The sequence below is a fragment of the Thamnophis elegans genome, chromosome 7, assembly GCF_009769535.1.
Source record: "Thamnophis elegans isolate rThaEle1 chromosome 7, rThaEle1.pri, whole genome shotgun sequence".
Lineage (NCBI taxonomy): Eukaryota > Metazoa > Chordata > Lepidosauria > Squamata > Colubridae > Thamnophis > Thamnophis elegans.
In genome coordinates, this window is record NC_045547.1 from 45,436,502 (window position 1) to 45,458,087 (window position 21,586).

The 21,586-nt window shown below is 44.3% G+C and overlaps 1 protein-coding gene and 1 long non-coding RNA gene across 3 annotated transcripts; one reads left to right on the plus strand and one right to left on the minus strand.

The window, feature by feature from the left end:
* Nucleotides 1–5,919: 5,919 nt before the first annotated feature.
* Nucleotides 5,920–18,896, minus strand: LOC116511850 (GLIPR1-like protein 1). 2 transcript variants are annotated; one of them, XM_032222097.1, is made up of 6 exons: nt 18,548–18,896; nt 12,490–12,735; nt 9,105–9,211; nt 6,838–6,899; nt 6,423–6,455; nt 5,920–6,341 (listed from the first exon to the last, which is right to left on the minus strand). In XM_032222097.1, exons 1-6 carry the CDS (start codon nt 18,734–18,736, stop codon nt 6,187–6,189), a joined length of 792 nt encoding a protein of 263 aa, XP_032077988.1. In that variant the 5' UTR covers nt 18,737–18,896; the 3' UTR covers nt 5,920–6,186. The 2 variants fall into 2 exon arrangements, with proteins under 2 accessions (XP_032077988.1, XP_032077987.1); XM_032222096.1 differs by having other exon boundaries at nt 5,921–6,341; nt 6,811–6,899.
* Nucleotides 18,760–20,298, plus strand: LOC116511851. The gene is made up of 2 exons (XR_004255779.1): nt 18,760–18,841; nt 20,205–20,298. It is a non-coding gene; the product is annotated as an uncharacterized LOC116511851 (long non-coding RNA).
* Nucleotides 20,299–21,586: the final 1,288 nt, after the last annotated feature.

Consider the following 21,586-nt stretch of genomic DNA (forward strand, 5'->3'; position numbering starts at 1 on the left):
AAAATTGACTTAGTCTTCCGTCCTTCTGAGGTGGGTAAAATGAGGACCCAGATTGTTGAGGGCTATATGCTGTGAAGCACTGTGAAGTGGTATATAAGTCTAAGTGCTATTGCTAAGGGCCCTACTGCCGTGATGGTGAACCCATGGCATGGGTGCCATAGGTAGTACGCGGAACTCTCTCTGCAGGCACACAAGCTGTCACCCCAGCTCAGGTTAACCGCACATGCATGCACCCCTCCCGCCAGCCAGCTGATTTTTGTGTCTGCCACATATGCGGGAGATGAGTGTGCATGTGTGGGGAGCATGTGGTCACACGCGCATGCGCAGGACGGAGCGCAGGGATGGTGTGGCACCCCCCATGCACCCTGTGTTTGGTCTCAGGAGGCTTCAGGGAGGCCTGCTAGGCCCAAAATGGGGTGCAGGGTTTCGTGCACGCATGCGCAGGGGGAATGCAGGGTGGGTCATACACTCATGCGCAGGGGCACGGGCACAGAGGGGGGGTGTTGCGCACACATTGCATTATGGATGCGGGCAATGTTGTTTTTATGAAACTTTCTGTCAGTATGATGTGAAACTTTATTAGAATAGTAGTGTCACATGGTACTTACTATTACAGTAAACAAGAGCTGTGGTGGTACAGTGGTTAGAATGCAGTAATACAGGCTAATTCAGATCACTGCCAGGAGTTTAATCCTCACTGTCTCAAGGTTGACTCAGCCTTCCATCCTTCCGAGGTCAGTAAAATGAGGACCTAGATTGTTGGGAGCAATATGTTGACTGTAAACCACTTAGAGAGTGCTGTAAAGCACTATGAAGTGGTATATAAGGCTTAGGGCTATTCCCATTACTAAATTACTGCATCCTGACCTTGTGCTTTACTAAATCTAAATGCACTGCCTGAGCAACCATCAGCCACACAATTGTGTCCTATTCAATAATCAGATATGTACTTTCTGAATATGACTGCTGCTGCATGTGCAAGCTCGTGATGGCCGGGAACTCCTGCTCCAGCATGGGACAGATGAAAGATCGGAAAAAGCATTGCGTTCCTATCGGCGAGCCCCCGCAGGAAAAGGGGCGAGCAATGGGGTATGACCTGGAGGACCGGGCGGGGTGGTCAACTGGGGGTTTGCTCTCTCGGGCTGGTCGCCTACCTGTGTGGTTGTTGGCGGTCTTGCTGCTTTGGCGGCGAAAATGGCAGCGCTAGGCAGCTTCTAATGACACTGGCGCCCTTGGTCTGCCTCTTGATTTAAAAACCCAGGAGAAAACTTGGAGGAAATTCGGGGGACCTTTTGGGACAGCGCTGCGCTATTCTGCCAACAAGGGGTGGCTGGTCCAGATGATGCCAAACGGAATCAAGGGGCTGGCTTTGCTGCTGCCGCCACGGCTCTCCCCGCACCCCCCTCCCTTCTCCTCATTGTATCCTGGCTTGAGGTAGTCCCGGCAGCTTTTGCTTCAGTTTTTCGTGACTGGGAGAGCCCTGGAAGCTTTGGGAACCTACAGGATGGTATTGCCTTGTTGTCTGTCTTCACGGGGTGGGGTGGCTGCTTCATGTGGCACCGGACGGAGGTGGACAGCTGTTGGTTTACCATCACCACGACCCCTCCGGGCGCCCCCTCCCACCTCCCACCCACCCCATTTGATCGGATGCTTTCACACTGTGACTTTTCCTTGCCCTTTGGTAGCTTCCTGCTTTATTACTCTTACCACCTGGCCCTCTTGGCTTATGACCATTGGAGTGTTTATGAACTTTGGACTGCCTATGAACTTTGGACCTTGGTTTTCGGACTCCTGGATTTCCGGACATATAATCCGTTTTCCCTATTACGACCATTACTATCTATTATTACTCTAGAGACACCACCTCAACCACCCAGACCTCTGCCTCCCTCCATTATACTATCTGGGAGAGAAGACGAACTATTTCACCTGCATCCCCTTGTCATCGATCTGACCCTTGTGTCCCTACTTCATGAACCAGAGACCTTACTTGCACAATTTTAACATCAATCTTAATATAGCGCACCCCCACTTTTTCTTTGTATGTGGAATGTATGTGTATGCCTGTGAATGAATGAACCCACCTTCTTTTAAACTAGTATAATTACTTTATTATATTGTTGTATCTTTTAAACTGTAGTGGGGTATCTCTGTGGGGAATGCTTGGTTGACATGTATGAGGGGATTGAGAGTGCAGCCTGGAACTCCCTCCACTGAGTGCTGCAGCAGAAGTGGATGGGGGCGCGGATCCGCCTCTCATCCCAGAATGCATGGTAGAAACGTCCTGCCGGGAAGAACGGAGCCTACGGGAGGGGAAGAGGGGTCTACGGGTGCGGGGATGGGCCGGTGCATCCCAGTCATAGTTGGGAGAGGCAGGTTTGACGGGAGTTACAGGGCTAGCCATTACCGGGGAAGGAGGGTTCGCTAGGTCACAGTGATCCCTCCTTTGGCCCTGTTAGCTCCACTCCAGGACCAGATGGCGAGAGTTGTCAGGGCCCTGGTCTCAGGCTGCTGTTGCTAAATGCCAGGTCTGTGGTTCAAAAAGCTCCCCTCGTCCGGGACCTAATACTAGATGAGGGGGCAGACCTGGCATGTATTACTGAGACCTGGCTGGGTCATGAGGGAAGAGTCCCCCTCACTGAAATGTGCCCAGAAGGGTTTCGGGTGCTACATCAGCCGTGACATCAGAGAAGGGGTAGGGGAGTGGCAGTCATCATCCAAGAGTCCCTACTTCCTCGTAGGATCCCTGCTCCGGAGATTGTCGGGTGTGAGTCCCTTCTGGTGAAGTTGGACCTTGGGGGTCAAATGGGTTTGTTGCTAACGTACCTACCTCCCAACAGCGTTACAACAGCCCTGCCTGTGCTCCTCGAGTCAGTAGCCGAGCTGGTGGTTGAGCTCCCCAGGCTTATAGTGCTCGGGGATTTCAACCTGCCATCACTTGGTGAATGCTCTGATGGAGCACAGGAGTTCATAGCTTCCATGACAGCCATGGACTTGACCCAGGTAATTCAGGGTCCGACTCACTCAGCGGGACACACGCTCGACCTCGTGTTTCTCTCGGAGCAGTGGAGACGTGATCTAGATTTGAAGGGCATTAAGATCTTGCCATTGTCATGGTCGGATCACTTCCTACTAAGGCTCGACTTTAGGAAACCAATCCCCCACTGTAGGGAGGGGGAACCGATTAGGTGGTTCCGCCCCAGGCGCCTGATGGACCCTATGGGATTTCAGACGGCACTTGGTGAGATACCTGACTCTCTGGCCCACAGTCCGGCGGAGTCCTTGGTCACTGCTTGGAATATAGCGGCGGCGGAGGCTCTAACCCGGATTGTGCCTTTACGGCCTCTCCGCAGCAGTGGATCCAGGAGGGCTCCTTGGTTCACTGAGGAACTCCGGGAGATGAAGCGCCAAAAGAGACGCCTAGAGCGACGCTGGAGGGCTAGTAAGTCCGAATCTGATCGAACACAATTAAGAGCCTTTATTAGGACGTATCTAGTGGCGATACGGGCAGCAAAATACGCGCATTTCTCCGCTCTTATTGCATCCGCAGAATCTCGCCCAGCCGCCATGTTTAGGATAGCCTGCTCCCTCTTGAAAGGGAGGGATGCGGACGAACCCTTACAGGGTAGAGCTATTTGTTCAGTTTCTGTTGGATAGTCACTCGGATCCGGACAGACCTGGACTCCACTTGGACGGTACCAGCCGAGGCGCCGGGGGAAGGTCCTGATTGGATTTTATGGAGCGAGTTTCAACTTGTCGCTCCTGAGGAAGTGGACAAGGCCATGGGAGCGGTGAGTGCCTCCACCTGTTTACTGGACCTGTGTCCCTCCTGGCTGGTCTCGACCAGCAGGGAGGTGACACGTGGCTGGCTCCAGAGGATTGTTAACACCTCTCTTCTGGAGGGATCCTTCCCGCATCCTCTAAAGGATGCGGTGGTGAGACCCCTCCTTAAGAAACCATCCCTGGATCCAGCCATTTTAAACAACTATCGCCCAGTCTCCAACCTCCTGTTCGTAGGGAAGGTTGTTGAGAAGGTGGTGGCCTTTCAACTCTGGTGGACCTTGGATGAAACAGATTATCTGGGTCTCTTTCAGTCGGGTTTCAGGCCTGGTTACAGCACAGAAACTGCTTTGGTCGCGCTGATCGATGATCTCTGGCGGGCCAGGGATAGAGGACATTCCTCTATCCTAGTGCTCCTTGTCCTCTCAGCGGCCTTCGATACCATCGACCATGGTATCCTTCTGCAACGGTTACAAGAGGTGGGAGTGGGAGGCACCATTTTAAGGTGGTTCTCCTCCTACTCTTGGACAGGTCGCAGTCGGTGTTGGTTGGAGGACAGAGGTCGACCCCTAGGCCCCTCAAATATGGGGTGCCACAGGGTTTGGTCCTGTCCCCCCTCCTATTTAACATCTACATGAAGCCGCTGGATGAGATCATACGCCGGCACGGGATCAAATACCTTCAATACGCGGACGATACTCAATTGTATCTGTCCGCCCCGTGCCAACTCAGCGAAGCAGTAGAAGTGATGTGCCAGTGCCTGGAGGCTGTCAGGATCTGGATGGGAGCGAACAAGCTTGCACTCAATCCAGACAAGACCGAGTGGCTATTGATATTGCCTCCCAAGGTTAGTCCAGACATTCCACCTCTTAGCCTGGGGGGTGAAATTATACACCCCTCAAGAGAGGGCCCGCAATTTGGGTGTCCTCCTGGATCCACAGCTGACGTTAGAGCACCATCTGTCGGCTGTGACCAGGGGGGCCTTAGCCCAGTTCGCCTGGTGCACCAGTTGCGGCCCTACATGGACCGGGAGGCACTTCGAATAGTCACTCATGCCCTTGTCACCTCAAGACTGGATTACTGTAACGCCCTCTACATGGGGCTGCCCCTGAAGAGTGTTCGAAGACTACAGCTGGTCCAGAACGCAGCCGCGCGAGCGATATGGGGAGTATCTAGATACACCCATGTTACATCTATCTTCCACGAGCTGCACTGGCTCCCCATTGGTCTCCAGACGCGCTTCAAGGTGCTAGTCGTTACTTTTACTACATGGTTTAGGACCTGGCTACCTGAGAGACCGCCTCCTGCCACTTACCTCCCAACAACCAACAAGATCACACAGGTTGGGCCTCCTCCGGGTGCCGTCAACTGGACAATGCCGGCTGGCGGCTCCCCACGGGAGGGCCTTCTCTGTTGCTGCACCGGCCCTGTGGAACGATCTACCCGCAGAGATCCGAACACTTACCACTCTCCTGGCCTTCTGTAAAGCCATCAAGACTTGGCTGTTCCGGCAGGCCTGGGGCTGTTGATTGATATCCAGCCCCGCTTAGATGGAATGGATGATGTGGAATTTTAATATTGTATTTTTTATTTTTAAATTTTAAATATTTCTTTGTCTTGTTGTGAGCCGCCCAGAGTCCCAATGGGAGTGGGCGGCATACAAATTTTATTAAACTTGGAAACTTGCAATCATGCATAGACCTCCTACTGCCACATACCTCCCAACGGCCGATAAGATCCCACAGGGTGGGCCTCCTTAGGACGCCGTCAGCCGGACAGTGTCGGCTGGCCGGGCCTTGGAGGAGAGCCTTCTCTGTGGCTGCTCCGACCCTGTGGAATCAGCTACCCCCAGAGGTCCGGACCTCACCCACCCTTATGGCCTTTAGAAAAGCTGTTAAAACCTGGCTGTTCCAGCAGGCCTGGGGCTGTTGACCTTATTATGTAGGGTCCAGCCCCGATCAGAACGTATGCGTGTTGGGGAATTTTAAAATTATTTTTTATTTTGTTTTTCTTTTCTTGTTCTTTGTAAGCCGCCCGGAGTCCTCCGGGATTGGGTGGCCTATAAATCTAATAAATTGAATTAAATTGAATACTTGAGTTAAGGGAGTTTAACATATACAGAAAGTATGTGCAATTTATCACATTAACATTTATTAATCACAACTCCCTAATTTTAATATACATGTTTACAAAACATGGAACATATTAAATATATTTTGTTTTATATGTGTATCAACAGAATTAAAAGGCATTAAGAAGTGGACAAAATTCCATAAAAACAATGAATTGAACCAAATCTACTTTTAAAAAAGAAAACAGGAAAATAATGTAACAATTCATATAAATATAATCTTATAATTAATCAAAGTAGTCAAAGAAAGTTTTATGCATACAAAATACTGAAGATTATTTAGAAAAACTTAAACCCGGATAATAGATTTGTAAGCAATAAACAGCAGCAAATGCCAGGAACATTAACAATGGTCTTAAAACAGCAACAGCAATGCAAGATGGATCACATATAATCCGCCTTTCAAATGGTGGATACCATCGTGAATAACCTAGGATAAAAAAAGAGAGGGAGTGTAATGATCCTCTTTTCAAAGTAAATTTAAAATATAAAAGTCAATTGTAATACATACGTAAATTGTTTTCTTTCTCACGTTCAGGATTTCCTGTTTTTTAAAAACAAACAAGGTTCAGACAAGCCAGTTAAAGCTTTTAGAATATTTTCTTTTCATACATTTTCATTTCTTATATAAATGAATACATTAATTAATAGTAGCAGTGATGCCACATTAATCGGTCTTTAAAATACAAGAAGAGCTATCAATTTTTTTATAATGCAATGTTTACTCCTATTTCTATGAGATACTCATTTGAGCAATGGAAAGAAGCCCCACATAAAAGTTAACACTGCTCTACTAAAATAAAATCTGAAAAGACTGAATATCAAAATGATTTTAATAAACTATAATAGGATCCTTTTTTCTCCTCCTCGAACTACTATTTTATTCAGATTGTACTCACTACAGAGATTGTCTTTACAAGTGTCACCTTTTGGACAGTTACTGCATGGCTTCCCCTCTTTATAAGGACGTACTCCACCGTAATTGCCCCTAAAAAACAGTGGATAAATATATTCTTAATCATACCAAAAATTATTAAGTAGACAAAGATACGCTGAAAATTTAGCTGAAAATGTTAGCGACCTTCCCTGAAGCTCCCAAGTCAAGATGCCAAAAAGTGCAAAATCTTGAAGAAGTTTTGAGTCACAGTACATCTTACAGAATTTCAATTATTTTTTGTGGTACTGCTAAGTTTTCATTATTCTTGAAAATAATCTGATTTTTTTTAAAAAAATAACAATTAAGTGACTCCATGTTTAATGTTCTTCGGTATAATAGATGCACTTGTGTCCAGATGTCCCAAAAGTGTTTTTTCAGGAGGGAACTGGACTTTGTTTTTCTTTGAAGACGTTTCACTTCTCATTCAAGAAGCTTCCTCAGCTCTGATTGAGGATTTATATGCCTTGCAGATAGCTGATCATTGGAGGTTTATCTGTGTTCTCGGGGTCACCTAAGTAGTGCAAATAGGTGGGTGGGGGCTTCTTGGAACGGCTGAAAAGACTGTTATCCTGGTTCAGCAGTCCATCTGCATTTAAAAGACAAAAGCCACTCTTTGAAGACAACAAAAATATTTTTGACAGAGTACTGGTTTGAAAGAGGGATCAAAGAGGCCATCTATGTCAAAATTGAACAGCAAAGGAGAAGGGATACGACCTCATCTATATCCAATCTACAACAGTCCTTTCAGTCAGAGCGGAAGAAGCTTCTGGGATCAGAAGTGAAATATCTTCAAAGAAAAACAAGGAAGTCCAGTTGCCTCTTGAAAAAGCACCTTTGGGATAGTCATGACCTGGATGACTGAGAAGGTACACAGACATTGGGCCTTGATGTTATAGGGCCAACACATGGTCTAAACAACTGACTGGCAGATTTTGGGCCAGTCATTCCCCTCTCAGCCCAGCCTACCTCACAGGACTGTGGTGGGGAAAATAGAAGAAAGGATGGTGGTGATTTTAATCCTGGAACATCAGATGCCTTTTAACTTTCCATTAATCCTGTAGTTGCTACGTCCCCTTTCTTCCCTCCCTCGCCTCCTTTGCTTTGAAAAGTTGCGGGGGGGACGGGACAACTTTTTCATCCCTCTGTTGTGACAGGGAGCCTCAGTAGAGGGATGAAAGAGCCACATGTGGCTCCAGAGTTGCAGGTTGTCAACCCGTTCTAGAGGTTGCTGGCTCAGTGCAATGTATGAATTAGAGAATGGTACCTGTAACACTACTGCTGCACGAGCTGCGTTAGTCTGCTTCCGGGTGCAATTCAAAGTGTTGGTGATCACCTTTAAAGCCCTTTATGGAATGTGTCCAGGTTATTTGAGGGGCTGTCTCACCTCACTTCGATTGGCCCGTACCCCTCTGCAGGCAGAGGAGGCATGCTGCAGGTCCCATCATTATTATTAATCCAGCTGGGTGAGTGCAGGAGGGCCTTCTCTGCTGTTCCTCATGCCATCTGGAATATCTCCCCTCCTCCCGATGTGAGGTTGGCCCTAAACCTCCTATCTTTTTGTAAGGGCCTAAAGACATGGCTTTGCCAGTCAGCTTGGACCCTTGAGTAAGAGATTATAAAATAGGAACTTTTCTTTTTTAACAGTAGGAAAAGATTTACAGAATAAAGTTGCAAAATAATTCAAGTAAATTTTGGAATAAAAAAGTACCAATGACATTTATCTTGCCACCTTTTTTCCAGAACATAAATATATTTATCAGATGCATGAAGCTGGACCAGAATTTCTCAATGATTAAATGTGTTATCACATAACTGGACCAAGGGTAGGTTCTGGCAAGCAGTACTGCTGGTTTGCTTGTGCGCGTGCTTGATATGCGCAGTGCAAGTAAAATGGTTGTGCGCATGCACAGAACTGAAAAACAAGATGGCGCCACCTGAGGAACTGGTTTGGGGGTGTGACAGGCCTGGGAAGATGGAAGGAAGCAGGAAGTAGCTCCAACTGTTTTTGCCCTCCCCCCGTTCCCCCCCACTTTCATGGATGGTCTAGGAACTAAATATATTTCTAGTTATGTTCTTCTACAGTTTGAAATTTTTCTATTATAACTCACCAGCTGATTTTTTAAATAAAGTTAATAAAAATATGTCAAACATTTAAAGTTGGTACAGAAAGCAAACTAACTGAAAATAAATTGTTCAAGATTATATATGTAAATACATGAATACAATTTCAGATTTCTTTAATATGTATTAACTTACGCTGGAGCGTAATTGCAAACTAAAATGTTATTATTTTTTTCCTTTCCACCCATATAACGGCAGTAAACAACAGCGCAGCCAACTTTGTGTGAAGCAGCCCAAACTACCTGAAAAAGAAAGAACATCTATTTTGAATAATTTAAGTTTCTCTTCAATTTCTTTCTATTTTCATCTGCATTTGACTGAGGAATATTTATTTATTTTTCACATTCGTAAACCACCTATATCCATCAAAGAGGGAGTTAATTACATTAAGATTTGCCTAAAAAATAGATAGTCCTCAACTTATAACCACAATTGAGCCCAAAATGTATGTTGCTAAGTGAGGCATTTGTTAGGTGAGTTTTGCCCATTTTACGACCTTTCTTGCCACAGTTGTTAAGTGAATCATTGTAGCTGTTAAATTAGAGACATGGTTGTGAAGTGAATCTGGCTTCCCCATTGACTTTGTCAGAAGGTCACAAAAGTGGATCATATGACCCTGGCATTCTATAACTGTCATAAATATGAGTCAGTTGTGAAGTAGCTGAATTTTATCATGTGACTATGAGGATGGTATAATGGTCATAAGTTGAAAAACAGTCATAAGTCACTCTTTTCAGTGCTGTCACTAAATGAACTGTTTTAAGTCGAGGATTACCTGTACTTTGAAACAAAACAATCCTTCTTTAAAGTGTTAACATCAAAATATTGCAATCTGGTTGTATTTCACTTGAATTGGCCAAGGTGTACACCCCTCCCCACCCCTTATCTGTGAGTTTTTGCAGGCTCTTCAGATAATCAGATGTGAGGATCTCTGGAGTTGAGCTTTAGAGAGCAGCTGGGAAGGTTGCTGCTATCGTACCATTCTTGCTCCACAGTATCCTTGCCTGGCCAGTTAAGTTCCATTCCTGGGCCTGGTGATAAGAGTATATGGGATTTTAATCTGCCACCTAATCATGTAGAGTTCGGAATAGTGTCATGGACTTGTTTCTGATGGCCCAACACATACCAGAGGTTGCATTTTAGATCTTTTTTTATTATGTCTTGGGAAACTTGTAACTGATGTGATAGCAAAGGACATTAATATCAATCCATTGCCATAGACATATTACTTTGTTTACTTTCTTGTCTTGTTGGTGCCACTTTTACTACAGGGGGATAGGACCAATTCAATCAGGCTGTTCCAAGCAACTGATGAACATTATGGGGTTCCAAAGGTTTGAGGGTTTTCCAAGGATGTAGGAAGCTTCCAGCTGAGGTCTTGGCTACTGCATACAATGAGCGGCTGTCCTTGGACTGCACTGTCCCTATTTGGCTCCTCCCTGTGTGTTGATCCTAGAGAACATTTTAGTTTATTGAGGGGATTCAGGAGATGAAGGATCAGAAGAGACTGATCAAATATGAGGAAGAGCCATGTTAGGGATTACTTTGTGGATAAAGAACATAGAAACCTCACTATTTATCTGAAGGGGCTTAGTCTTAGGTGACTTGGGATGGGTTTGAACTGTTGACTCCTGAAGAATTGGACAGGATTCTTTGTGCTGTTAGCTTAGCCACTAATATACTGCATTTGGGGCCCTTCCACATTGTCAAAGCAGCCAAGGATATGATCTGTAATTGGGTCCATGATATGATGCCTGACTGTTTGCGGGAGAGATGGCACACAGTGATATGCCTGCCAGAATCAAAGCCAATTTATTTCCAACTTTCCCTTTTGGTCAGACTGTAGCTGCAGTCTAGGAACTCCAGAATTCTAGAGAAAGTGGATTATTTTGATCCATTTGAGTTGGGTTTCAGGCCAGGATTTGATACTGAGACCGCCTTGATTGTCCTTGTAGACTACTGGCAAATCTGCAATGGGAGTGATGCATCCATTCTTCTGCTCCTTGATTTCTCAGAAGCTTTTGATACCATCATCCATGGTATCCTGGACTGGCTCCAGGAATTGCAAAGGGAGTGGCAGTTTATTTTACAGTTGTTCTCTTGTTTCCTTCAGGGACAATTCTAGTTTATGTTGTTTGGGGAGAAAAGTCATTCTCGAGGCCCCTACTCTGTAAAATACCACAATGTTCAACTTTCTCTCTCTTTCTATTATTTCTATTCAACATCAACATGAACCCACTGTGTGATGTCCTACATCACTTGGGGTTTAGTATCATCAGTATCATGATGGTAATTAAAAGCAATGACTTTGACAAAGATCTGTTAGCCAAAGCCATGAGGAGAAAGACATGGCTTAAATCCAAAATAATGTAATGTATGCACAAATGGCTAAAATAGACATAGCACAACCAGACTTCCAAAATTCTATTATTATAGCCAATCTCAATAAAAGGAGTTGTAGCTTCCTGTGGAGTGGATTCTCAGTCTGGTTTACTTGACAATAAGCAATTATAGTTGCTGACTGAGACTTTTTGATATACTGTCCCAGGACATAAAGGCATGTAGAATGTGGAAGAACTATCTCTGACTCAATCCTACCAAGAGGAAGTGGCTGTGGGTTCTAGGACCACCTGGTTCTGAGTTATTTCATCTCTGACCTTGGATGGGGTTGCACTTCTCCATTCAAATCTAGGGAACTTTAGAAAAGTCTTTGTTCAGCTTCATCTGGTGCAACAGTTGTAGCCTTTCCTCAATTGGAAAGCCCTTCAGTAGCCACTCATGTCTTGACTATTTCAACACTTTATATGGGACTGCCTCAAAAGCAACTTGGAACCTTCAACAGGTCCATAAGTACAACAGTGTGAGCAGTTATTCACATGCCACATGACTATGTGACACCCCTGCTCCATAACGTGCACGGGATGCCAATTTGCTTCAAAATACTGGCTATTACCTATGAAGTGCTACATGGTATAGGAATTGTTATTTGAGGGACAGCATATCTTCTCTGGAAGCTGTCTTGCCAATTAGAACTAATAGTGTTGATGCACTCTGAGTTCTTCAATTAAACAATGTCATTTACCTGATCCCAGGAAACACCCTTCTCTGTTGCAGCACCGGCCTTATGAAATGAGGTATCTGCTGAGATCTGTATGATTCCCACTTTGTTGGTGTTCCAAACAGCTATACAAATCTCAATAGGTGGTTTTCCATTTTGCTCATTTTTTTTTCTTTGTTAAAGTCTAGTACTATTGTTTCTCTCTTAATATTGTTTTTATATTGGAGGTATTATATCTAGCAGAGACATCTGGAGTTGGGTATCATAAAACCAAGCAAATAAGTGAACAGATATTTAGAGATGAAATTGTTTTCTTTTTGAATTTTTCAGTTGCCTTTTACCATTCTATATGTTTGTAAATAAGCAATCTTATACAATAACTTCACCTACTAAGCAACTATAATCAGTATTCATAATTTACTGTCACAATGGAGTATATAAAGACAAAAATACATATCTTACCTGCGTATAATGTCCACATACACGGCTGCAATGATGGGTAGAAAAGGTATAGTAATTTACTTCACTATGAAATGCTCGAATTGGACCCTCGACATTAATTGGATTTCTGCTTGCACTTCCCAACCACATATTTTCTCCGGTTGGCTTAAACATACGATCAGGATGGTACCTTTGATTAGGATTATGTTTCCAAACACATTTATTTGCCCATGCTCTAGCAATTCTAGCTAAAGCTAAATCAAATGTCTGCAAAAGATAAAATTATCAGTTAAGCTTTTGATCATATTTATCTCCCTTAGTAAAAACACAAATATCAAACTGAGTCCCATCCAAATATTGATAGGAATTTCCATGCATTAGTTCATATAAAGAAAATTATTTTATTACATTCTGGAATTTTGCAGAAGATATAACATCTAAAACACTTTCAGAGATGATTCTTACTTATTTGTAATGTCTATATAAAAAGTTGATTTTGTATTTTTAAAACTATAAATATTATAAAAATAACATTTGTGCATAATAATAATACATAATATTTGTGCAAGAGAAAATTATATATATGCTTTGAATCACATATGTAGATACTGATTACATCAGTGATGTGCGGTGAGGTTTATGGCTGGTGAGGCACTGACACAGTGGTGGGTTTCAAAATTTTTTAGACTTGTGGACTTCAACTCCCAGAATTCCACAGCCAGGCATGCTCAGTTCCGATTTAAAGCAACAGCATTTGTTTTTCTCTTTTGCGAAAAAGTTTCCTTCGTTCTTTTTCTCTTCCTTCCTCCCTCTCCCTCCCTCACCCCTCTCTCAAACAGACACGCACACAGAGAAGTTGGATTGGACTATCTCTCCTACCCCCTTCCCTCTCACACTCACTCTCTCTCAAACAAACACAAACACAGAAGTTGGATTGGATATATTTTCCAATGGCTTGAAAGCAGCTCCTCTGCCATACCCCCCCCCAATTCCCCTGCTGCCTTCCGATCTGAGCCTTTGATTGCAGGCGGAGCCACGTTGCTTTTTAAACTTGTAATCAGTGAAGCTGGGCTTATATAGTTTTATCCAGCTGTGTGTGTGTGTGTTTGAAAAGGCAACGTGGCTCTGCCTGCAATCAAACTACACTTGGGGAGGGATCTACACTTGAGGATGAAGTTTGAATTCCTCCCCCTCCGTCCGACCCACACATACCTTGCCTGTCATCATGAAAAGAAAAAAAAATGTAAAAGGAAAAAGGCAAGAGCTGAGGTCAGGCTGAGCTAGTTGCTGTCAGAGTCACTGTGTGGATGACTCTGCTTAACTGTTTAAAAGAGCCTCTGAAAAAGCGCCTTCTACAGGAGGAGGCAGGAGAATGACGTGCCTCACCTACGTCAGGAATTTTTAGGCTTTTAACCCTTGCTTAACTCTGCTTGAGTGATCATAAAACGCCTAAAGTCAGACTAGATGAGGCACATTGTTCTCCTGCCTTCTCCTGTAGAGAGAGCTTTTTAGAGGCTTTTTTAAACAGTTAAGCAGAGTCATCCACGGTGACTCTGGCAGCAACTAGCTCAGCCTGACCTCAGCTCTTGCCTTTTTCCTTTTACATTTTTTTTCTTTTCATGATAACAGTGGTGAGGCTGTGCCTCCCTTGCCTCCCCTGACTGCACGTCCCTGGATTACATATTGAAGCAGAATGGTTGCGCGACAAACTGTTGCAATGTGGATTGATTCTGTAAATGACAGCTATATCTTTTCCCAAGATATTCTTTTCATCTTTCTATTCTTAGCCTACCTGTCAGTAAACTAGAATTTAACACAAACTTTACTTAATATGTGTAGATCTTCTGCACCTTTGCTTCCACCAAGCTTCACTTTATACATCTAAAGATATTAATGTAAGTACATTAAAACATGTAAGTGTACTTCAAAGCAATATGGTTTCAAAATAAATTATCAATTATTTTGGTGGCTCATAATATGAATATGAACTAGCATAAGATTTTCAGGTAAAATATCTTTCTGCTTACCAGATGTGAAGAAAAAACATCATGAACTATCACCACCTAGTACCATCTATAAATCCAGAGTTATTGTATATGGCATATGTTAGCAAATCTCATTTTTAAAGGAATAGAGAAAAAAAGCTACCAGAACCAGGACAAGATCATCATAATTCCTCTTCTCTAAGACGTTATTACTATGTTAGAAATTACTTCTGCTTTTACTTAGATCACACCCTTTCATATTGCCATAGGTTGTATATTCCAGACCCATAGTGGGTTTTTTAAATGCATTTCAATGTTACCAGTAGATGTGTGGATTAGCAGAAAGAACAGTAGTAATTATACAGGATAGAGAACAGAGTATATCTGCCTTCCTCTATGGCAGTAGTGGCAAACTTCAGTGTGGGTTGCATACAACTACCAGCCTTAGTTCTGTACATTATGGTCAGTTTTGGGATCCATCTGTGAACTGACAGATTTCCTATCACATGTTCTTTCAACTTTAAAATGTCCCCACAATGGGTAGAAATAACATACCCTAAAATGAAGAGAAGGGAGCTATAAATAACTAGAATCAGCAAAGTAAATGTTGCTACAGCATGAGATAGAATAATCTACTCCTCCCAGTGCAGAATTCAGGGACGTGCAGTCACTGGAGGCAGGGGAGGCAGGGCCTCACCAGTCTCAGGAGGAAAAGGAAATAATTTTAAAAAATAATTAAAAAGACCAAGGTAGTTGCTGCAAGACTCCAAGTCACAGTGATTTTGAGTCTGCTTAGTGTTAACTGTAGGGGGAGGCTAGGGAACTATGGGCCTCCTTTGCATAAGGAATTTTTCGCCTTTTAAGAGTTAAGCAAGGATTAAAAAGTGAAAAATTTCTTATGCAAATGAGGCATGTGATTCTCTCACCTCCTCCTGCAGAGGGCTTAGAGGCTTTTTAAAAACATTTAAGCAGAGTCATCCACATGGTGACTCTAGCAGCAACTATCTTAGCCTGCCTGGCCCTGGCTAGACCAAATCTTGCATTTTTGACACAGCTGGAAGGTATGTGGGTCAGAGGGAGGGGGCAGGGGGAAGGAATTCAAAATTATTGTAATTTGTAAGTAATGTTTTATTGTGAGTAATTTGTGTGTGTGTGTGTGTGTTTCTTCACTTCACTCAAACAAACTCAATTTGAGAGTTTGTTTGAGAAGAGAGAAAAGGGGCAAAGGCAGGGAGGGCAGCATAGTTTGAGAAGAGAGGGGCAGCCCTCTCCCCCCCACCAGGAGCCCCATCCTGCTCCCCTTTCCCTTTCCTACTCCTCTCCTCTTTCTTCGCCGGCTGCCACCTCCTCCGTCCCTGCCGCTGTGTCCGACAGGCGTCTCGTGTTTATGTCTGCCATAAACGCGATGCCTGGTGGACACAGAGGGGGGACGGAGGAGGTGGGGGGGGGCGAGGCGGCTGAGTGCAGCAATGGTGAGAAGCAGCACCTCCAATGCTATGTCCGACGGGCGTCTCACATTTATGTCCGCCATAAATGTGAGACGCCTGGCGGACACAGTGGGGGAGGCGAGGCGGCAGAGCGCGGCAATGGTGAGAGAAGCAGCACCCCCACCGCTGTGTCCAACAGGCGTCTCGTGTTTATGCCCGCCATAAACACGAGATGCCTGGCGGACACAGAGGGGGGATGGAGGAGGTGGGGGGCGAGGCGGCAGAGCGCAGCAGCGGCGAGAAGCAGCACCCCCGCCACTGTGTCCGCCAGGCGTCTCGTGTTTATGGTGGGCATAAACGTGAGATACCTGGCAGACACAGAGGCGGGGACGGAGGAGGTGGGGGGGCGAGGCGGCAGAGCGCAGCAGTGGCGAAAAGCAGCACCCCCGCCACTGTGTCCGCCAGGCATCTCGTGTTTACATCCCCGCCACTGCTGCGCTCCCCTGCCTCGACCCCCCACCTCCTCCGTCCCTGTCTGCTGCAGGTGTTCCCTTCCCCCCAAGCCATTTCATGAACGGCCACTAACGAAGAATCGGACCCCCACCAGCCATGGCATGATTCAACTTCTGCTTTTCTTTTCGAGGTGCCCTTCTCTGCCTCCCAGCCCCCCCCAAAAAACCTCCCACTTCCAACCGGTTTCCCCCTTTTTACTTTTTTTTTTTTTTAAATAAAGGATGGCATTGCCAAGCGGAGAGCGATGTGCCAGGGGGAAATGCCAGCCCGACCGAGGCTTTAATGGGCTATGGAGGCGAAGGGGAATTAATTGGGTTGGCTCTTGGTTGGCACCGAGGGTGCCCCGAGCGGGTTTCATGGGAAGAGGGCGGGGGGGGGCTTTTCTGCAACTGGCTGCGCCCTGAATGGAGGCAGCTTTTTCCCGGCTTCTTTATGGCTTTGTCAGCAGCGGTATCGCTTCGTGCGGGCGCGATTCATATGCAAATGGAGACGCGGGGAAGCAGGGAAGTTGGCAGGAGTTGAAGAAAAGAGGAGGCGGGGGGCGAGGTGGGGGAGCGCGGCAGCGGCAGGGACGTTCTTGCTGCTGCCGGGCTCTTGCCTCACCAACCGTAATCCTCACCGCACATCACTGGCAGAATTTATAACCAAATTCCTTGCTTGCCTTCTGATTTATTAAATGACAATCACCAATCTTTTCAGGCCAATTTTTTCAGCAGGCTGAGACTTCTGATGGGAGTCCAGCAGCCAGACTCCAATGCTCATTTGGAAGTTAACATTCTGAGAGAATTGGGGAAGGTCTCAAACTTCCAGCAGCTTGCTTGCTTTGATGCTTAAATATGCTTTTAACAACTTAATATTTTAAAACTTAATTTTTTTTTTACATGGTTTTGATTAACTTTTAACTTCTGGATGTGGCTCAGGAATCACTGGTAGCGTTCACAATGAGATGCTTATTGTTAACTAATGGAAACCTTGTGTGCATTAGTTTGCATTTTGTTTTCTTACATACATGCATTCATTTCCTTGTATTTATTTGTTGAATTTATATACTCTTTTACTGTAAAATTGCAGCTTATATGTAATTCAACACATACAATACCCCAAAATAGAGTAAAAATATACATAAATTAATTAAACCAAGCAATAAAAAATATTATTGTGAAAAAGATGCATCTATCTACTTGTTTGGGAAAAAGTAAACTCCTGATACCGGTAATAGGTACTAGGTCAGGGGTCAGCAACCCACGACTCTGGAGCCGCATGTGATTCTTTCATCCCTCTGCTGCAGCTCCCTGTCACTCAAAATATGTGTCACCCAAAATATGTCACTCAAAATATGTGTCGCAACCACCAATGTGTGACACCCGCCAAAATGCAATTTATTGAGCTTTTAGACCCCTGATAGGTTTTTTGGCTCTTGGTGTTTTCTTTTCTGTGGGAAACAGATTCAAATGGCTCTTTGAGGGTTTAAGGTTGCCAACCCCTGCACTGGGGTGAAAGTAGTCAGGAAAATCCCTACTGAAAACAAGTCAGGAATCATGGCCTGTTCGCCAAGGACTGCAAAATCAGGTGGAGATAAGCACCTTCAGATTTGCTGGTTCGAGCTTGGAAACTTGCTGAGTGACTTTGTCCCCGCCCCAACCTTTCAGCCCTGGTTATCCCATACTGTGGGAATGGGATCCACTTTGGAAGAATGATTCAATTGAAGCTCCTGGAAAAAAAACGGGGGCTGTTTCTTATTTTCCTGAGGTACCTGTTCTCCCCCTCGTTAAACTCTTCCAACTCGACGGTCCAACAAACTTTCCCCACTATTGCAGGCACAAATCCGAATGACTTTCGGCCCCAGAAAGCAGCACCCTCCGCGGGCAAACTATTATTTGGGCAGGTCTTCAAACTTGGCAACTTTAACACTTGTGGACTTCAACTCCCAGAATTCTCCAGCCAGTTTTGCTGAAGGAATTCTGGGAGTTGAAGTCCACAAGTCTTAAGGTTGCCAAATTAGGGAGACCCCTGTCTTTGGGTGTCCCCTAAGGGGCAGCACGCTAACAGGCAGAGCTGAGGCTTCTCTTTTCCTCACGGCTTCCCCCTCTAACGCCTTCGGGCCTCCTGCCCCCCCCCCCGCTCCCATTCGGCGGCAACCTTCCAACCGCTCACCATGTAGAGCATGTTGGAGGCAGAGGGCTTGACTTCGCTGCGGAACTTGTTGTGGATGTCGAGGTATTGCTTGATAAAGGTGCGGTTGGTGATGTCGGGTAAAGGCGCGTATTTACTTCTCACTTCCCCGAGGAGGAGAGTCAGCAGGACCGACGGACCACAGCACCACCACCACCAGAGGCTCCTCATGGCCGCGGCAACAGGCGATCTGGCGGGAAACTGCGCGCGCGCTAATGGCCCTCCCTGAGGCCGCCGTCGCGGGACAAGGGTGGCCGGCTAAGTCTTGCTAAAACTGTGAGAAACGGTTGCTTTCAGTTTCCAGAGACATCCTCTTCCGTTACGATTGCTAGCCCTCATCTGAAACTTTTAAGACTTGTGGCCGGCTGGAGAATTCTGGGAGTTGAAGTCCACAAGTCTTAAAGTTGCCAAGTTTGAAGACCTGCCATAAGGCATACTTGGCAGTAAATTCTACCCTAGACCTTGAAGTTTATTTCTCAGAAGTGGGATTCCACTTTGTTCTGTTTTTAAATCTAGGCAGGGTTTAGTTAGCAGTCTCCTGGAAAGAACCAAGTGGTGTTTTCTCTCTCTCAGAAGAATAAATATACTATGTTTTATTAATAGAAGTCTATTCCTTTTTCTAAATATCCTTTTCTATTTTGAAAAAAAAATCAGGATCTGTCAGATGAAGTTCCACTGAATGTCAACAAAGTATCTGCCTCCTATTCTTCTCATCTGCTCTGTGTGGGAGGCTGTTATTTTGAGTTAGGCCTGTAAAATGTGCTGTGTTTAAATAGATGTATGTATATGCATGTCATATTGAAACAAATCTAAGATGCTGTTGGAAGTCAAAGGACATGAAATGAAAGAAATGACTAATACAGGCAAGTAATACAAACTGCCTGGCGAGACACTATCTGCATTATTAAATATATGCATATATATACTCCTACTGTATAAATGTTAGAGAAATGTCATATACGTTTTGTGATTTTCTTCCAAAGAAAGTCACCCTTCTCTTCTGGGATATCAGTTTATATTTGTATATTCTTTCAAGAAAAGTCACTCTAAGACTTAGGACGCAAACAAAAGGCTGGATAGCATCAATTGAGTATGCTGGTCACTTTTTAGTTAGATAATATAACATGAAAATCATAGCAATCTAGAAGTAATAACATAGCAATTCAACTAATGATAAATCGGAAACTTTGCCTATTGACAGTTCTATTGTAAAGATGGTGTGTGAAAGTAATGCTACTTCTCCAAAATGTGTTACTGTAATTCACACAAAACCATAATCAGATAATGCAGTAAAGGCCTTTCCATCCAGTTAAGGGCTGAAAATAACATCTAATTACATCTATTATATCAATCTCAAAAAACCCTAAAATTTCACTATAAGGGAAATAAGGTCATATCTCTATAAATCTGTAGGGAAGAATCTGATTAAGACAATATCCGATTTAGATTTTCTTTTCCTCAATTTTCCTCAGTGGTATTTTGATAGGTCTCTGAGAGAAATTGAATCCTCAATTATCAAGTATTAATACTTTGAAAGACACTGGAAGATAAATTAACTTGCATCTGTCTGGGGTTTTAAATCAATATTACAATTCAATTAATGGAAATATCTCAAGTATACTTTTGTTCTATTTTATAGGGTGAGTTTCAATAAGGATGAGCAGTCTACAATCCTACCACCAGTTCATTACCTCTGAACAACTTTTGTGGCCTTTTGAATTCTATGTGCAGTTATTGAAACTAAAGGAACAAAATGTATTTCCATTTTGAGCTGGGAAAAACATAACTACAGTGGTATCCCTAAAATGAACATTTTGGTTTGTTCATTTTATTGATTGTACTTTTATTGGTCAATGACTGAAATAAAATTCTGCCTATCTTACTATATTTTCTTTTCTTATCATTGATAAAGCAAAATGTATCCCTTTATCTGTGAGTGCAAAAGAATGATAGCATAAAATGGACTGACAATATCAATCCCTCTTCTCTGCTTCCATTGCAACTCCATGCAGAATCATGTACTTCTGATTTTTGGGTCACCAGCCACAACCGTAATGGGTTTTCTCCCTGCCTTTGTTACTATCTTCCTTAGCAGATTACCAAGTAGTAGGAAAACACCCATTAATTATAACATTGTTGTATAAATGGGTTTTGAAAATACAGGTAATCCCCGGGTTACGAGCATTCCCTTAGTGAATGTTGGAACTTACGCGATCAGTGCCCCCTAGCATTTCCGAACAAGGCCTGAAACTACATCTTGCAGTACCACAGCAGTTGATCACCATTATGAACAACCACAGAGGCTCTGCAATATTCGTCTTGCATGTTGCTGGCAGAAATCGAGCTGAGGGATGTATCCGCCCCTCAGAAGCCCCGTTCCGCCCTCCGTGGGCCTCCCCTGGCCTGTACAGGCTGAAATGAGGGCCTGCAGAGGGCCGAACGGAGCTTCAGAGGGCTGTATCCTTGGGTGATCTTAGGCAGGTGGCCTGTTTCATCGGTAGGCACCCCCATGGCCTTCTGCCACTTTTAAATACCTCATGTGCACTTAACAAGCCTCGCATTTGATTAGCGAATGTGTGGGTAAAAGGAGGAAGTGATCCTGTTCAAGGTACGACATTCACTCCCACAAATCCTCAGGTTATGAATGAAATGGGCAGGCTCCATTATATTCGTAACTCGAGGACTACCTGTATTGTGCAATTATGCTATTTGCAGACTCTGCCTCAACTTCAGTAGGTTTGTTTGTCTGGCTTTCCTCCCACATCCCATCTGGGCAAAAAATGTGAAGTAAAGAAACATATGAGATTGCCTCCAATCATAAAAATGTTTCTACAAAAGTGTTTAATGAAACAGTGCCAAATATATTCTAATTTTGAAAGGGTACACAAATAGACACAGTGGTAGAGCAGTTTTAAGGGGAAACAGTCTTGCATATGATTGTGCAAGAAACTAGGTTTTGTACAGCTGGAGAACTAAACCTGACTTAGTACTAGTTCTATATTCCCAGGAGGAGGAAGAAAT

Bases quoted from the DNA above. Each gene is read 5' to 3' on its own strand.
- LOC116511850 (XM_032222096.1), bottom strand. From the start codon at position 18,736: ATGAGGAGCCTCTGGTGGTGGTGGTGCTGTGGTCCGTCGGTCCTGCTG. The intron at 9,212-12,489 runs GTAAGATATGTA...TTTCTTTTTCAG, and splicing joins TATGTGGACATTATACGCAG to GTAGTTTGGGCTGCTTCACA. The intron at 6,342-6,422 runs GTATGTATTACA...TTTTTATCCTAG, and splicing joins TGAGAAAGAAAACAATTTAC to GTTATTCACGATGGTATCCA.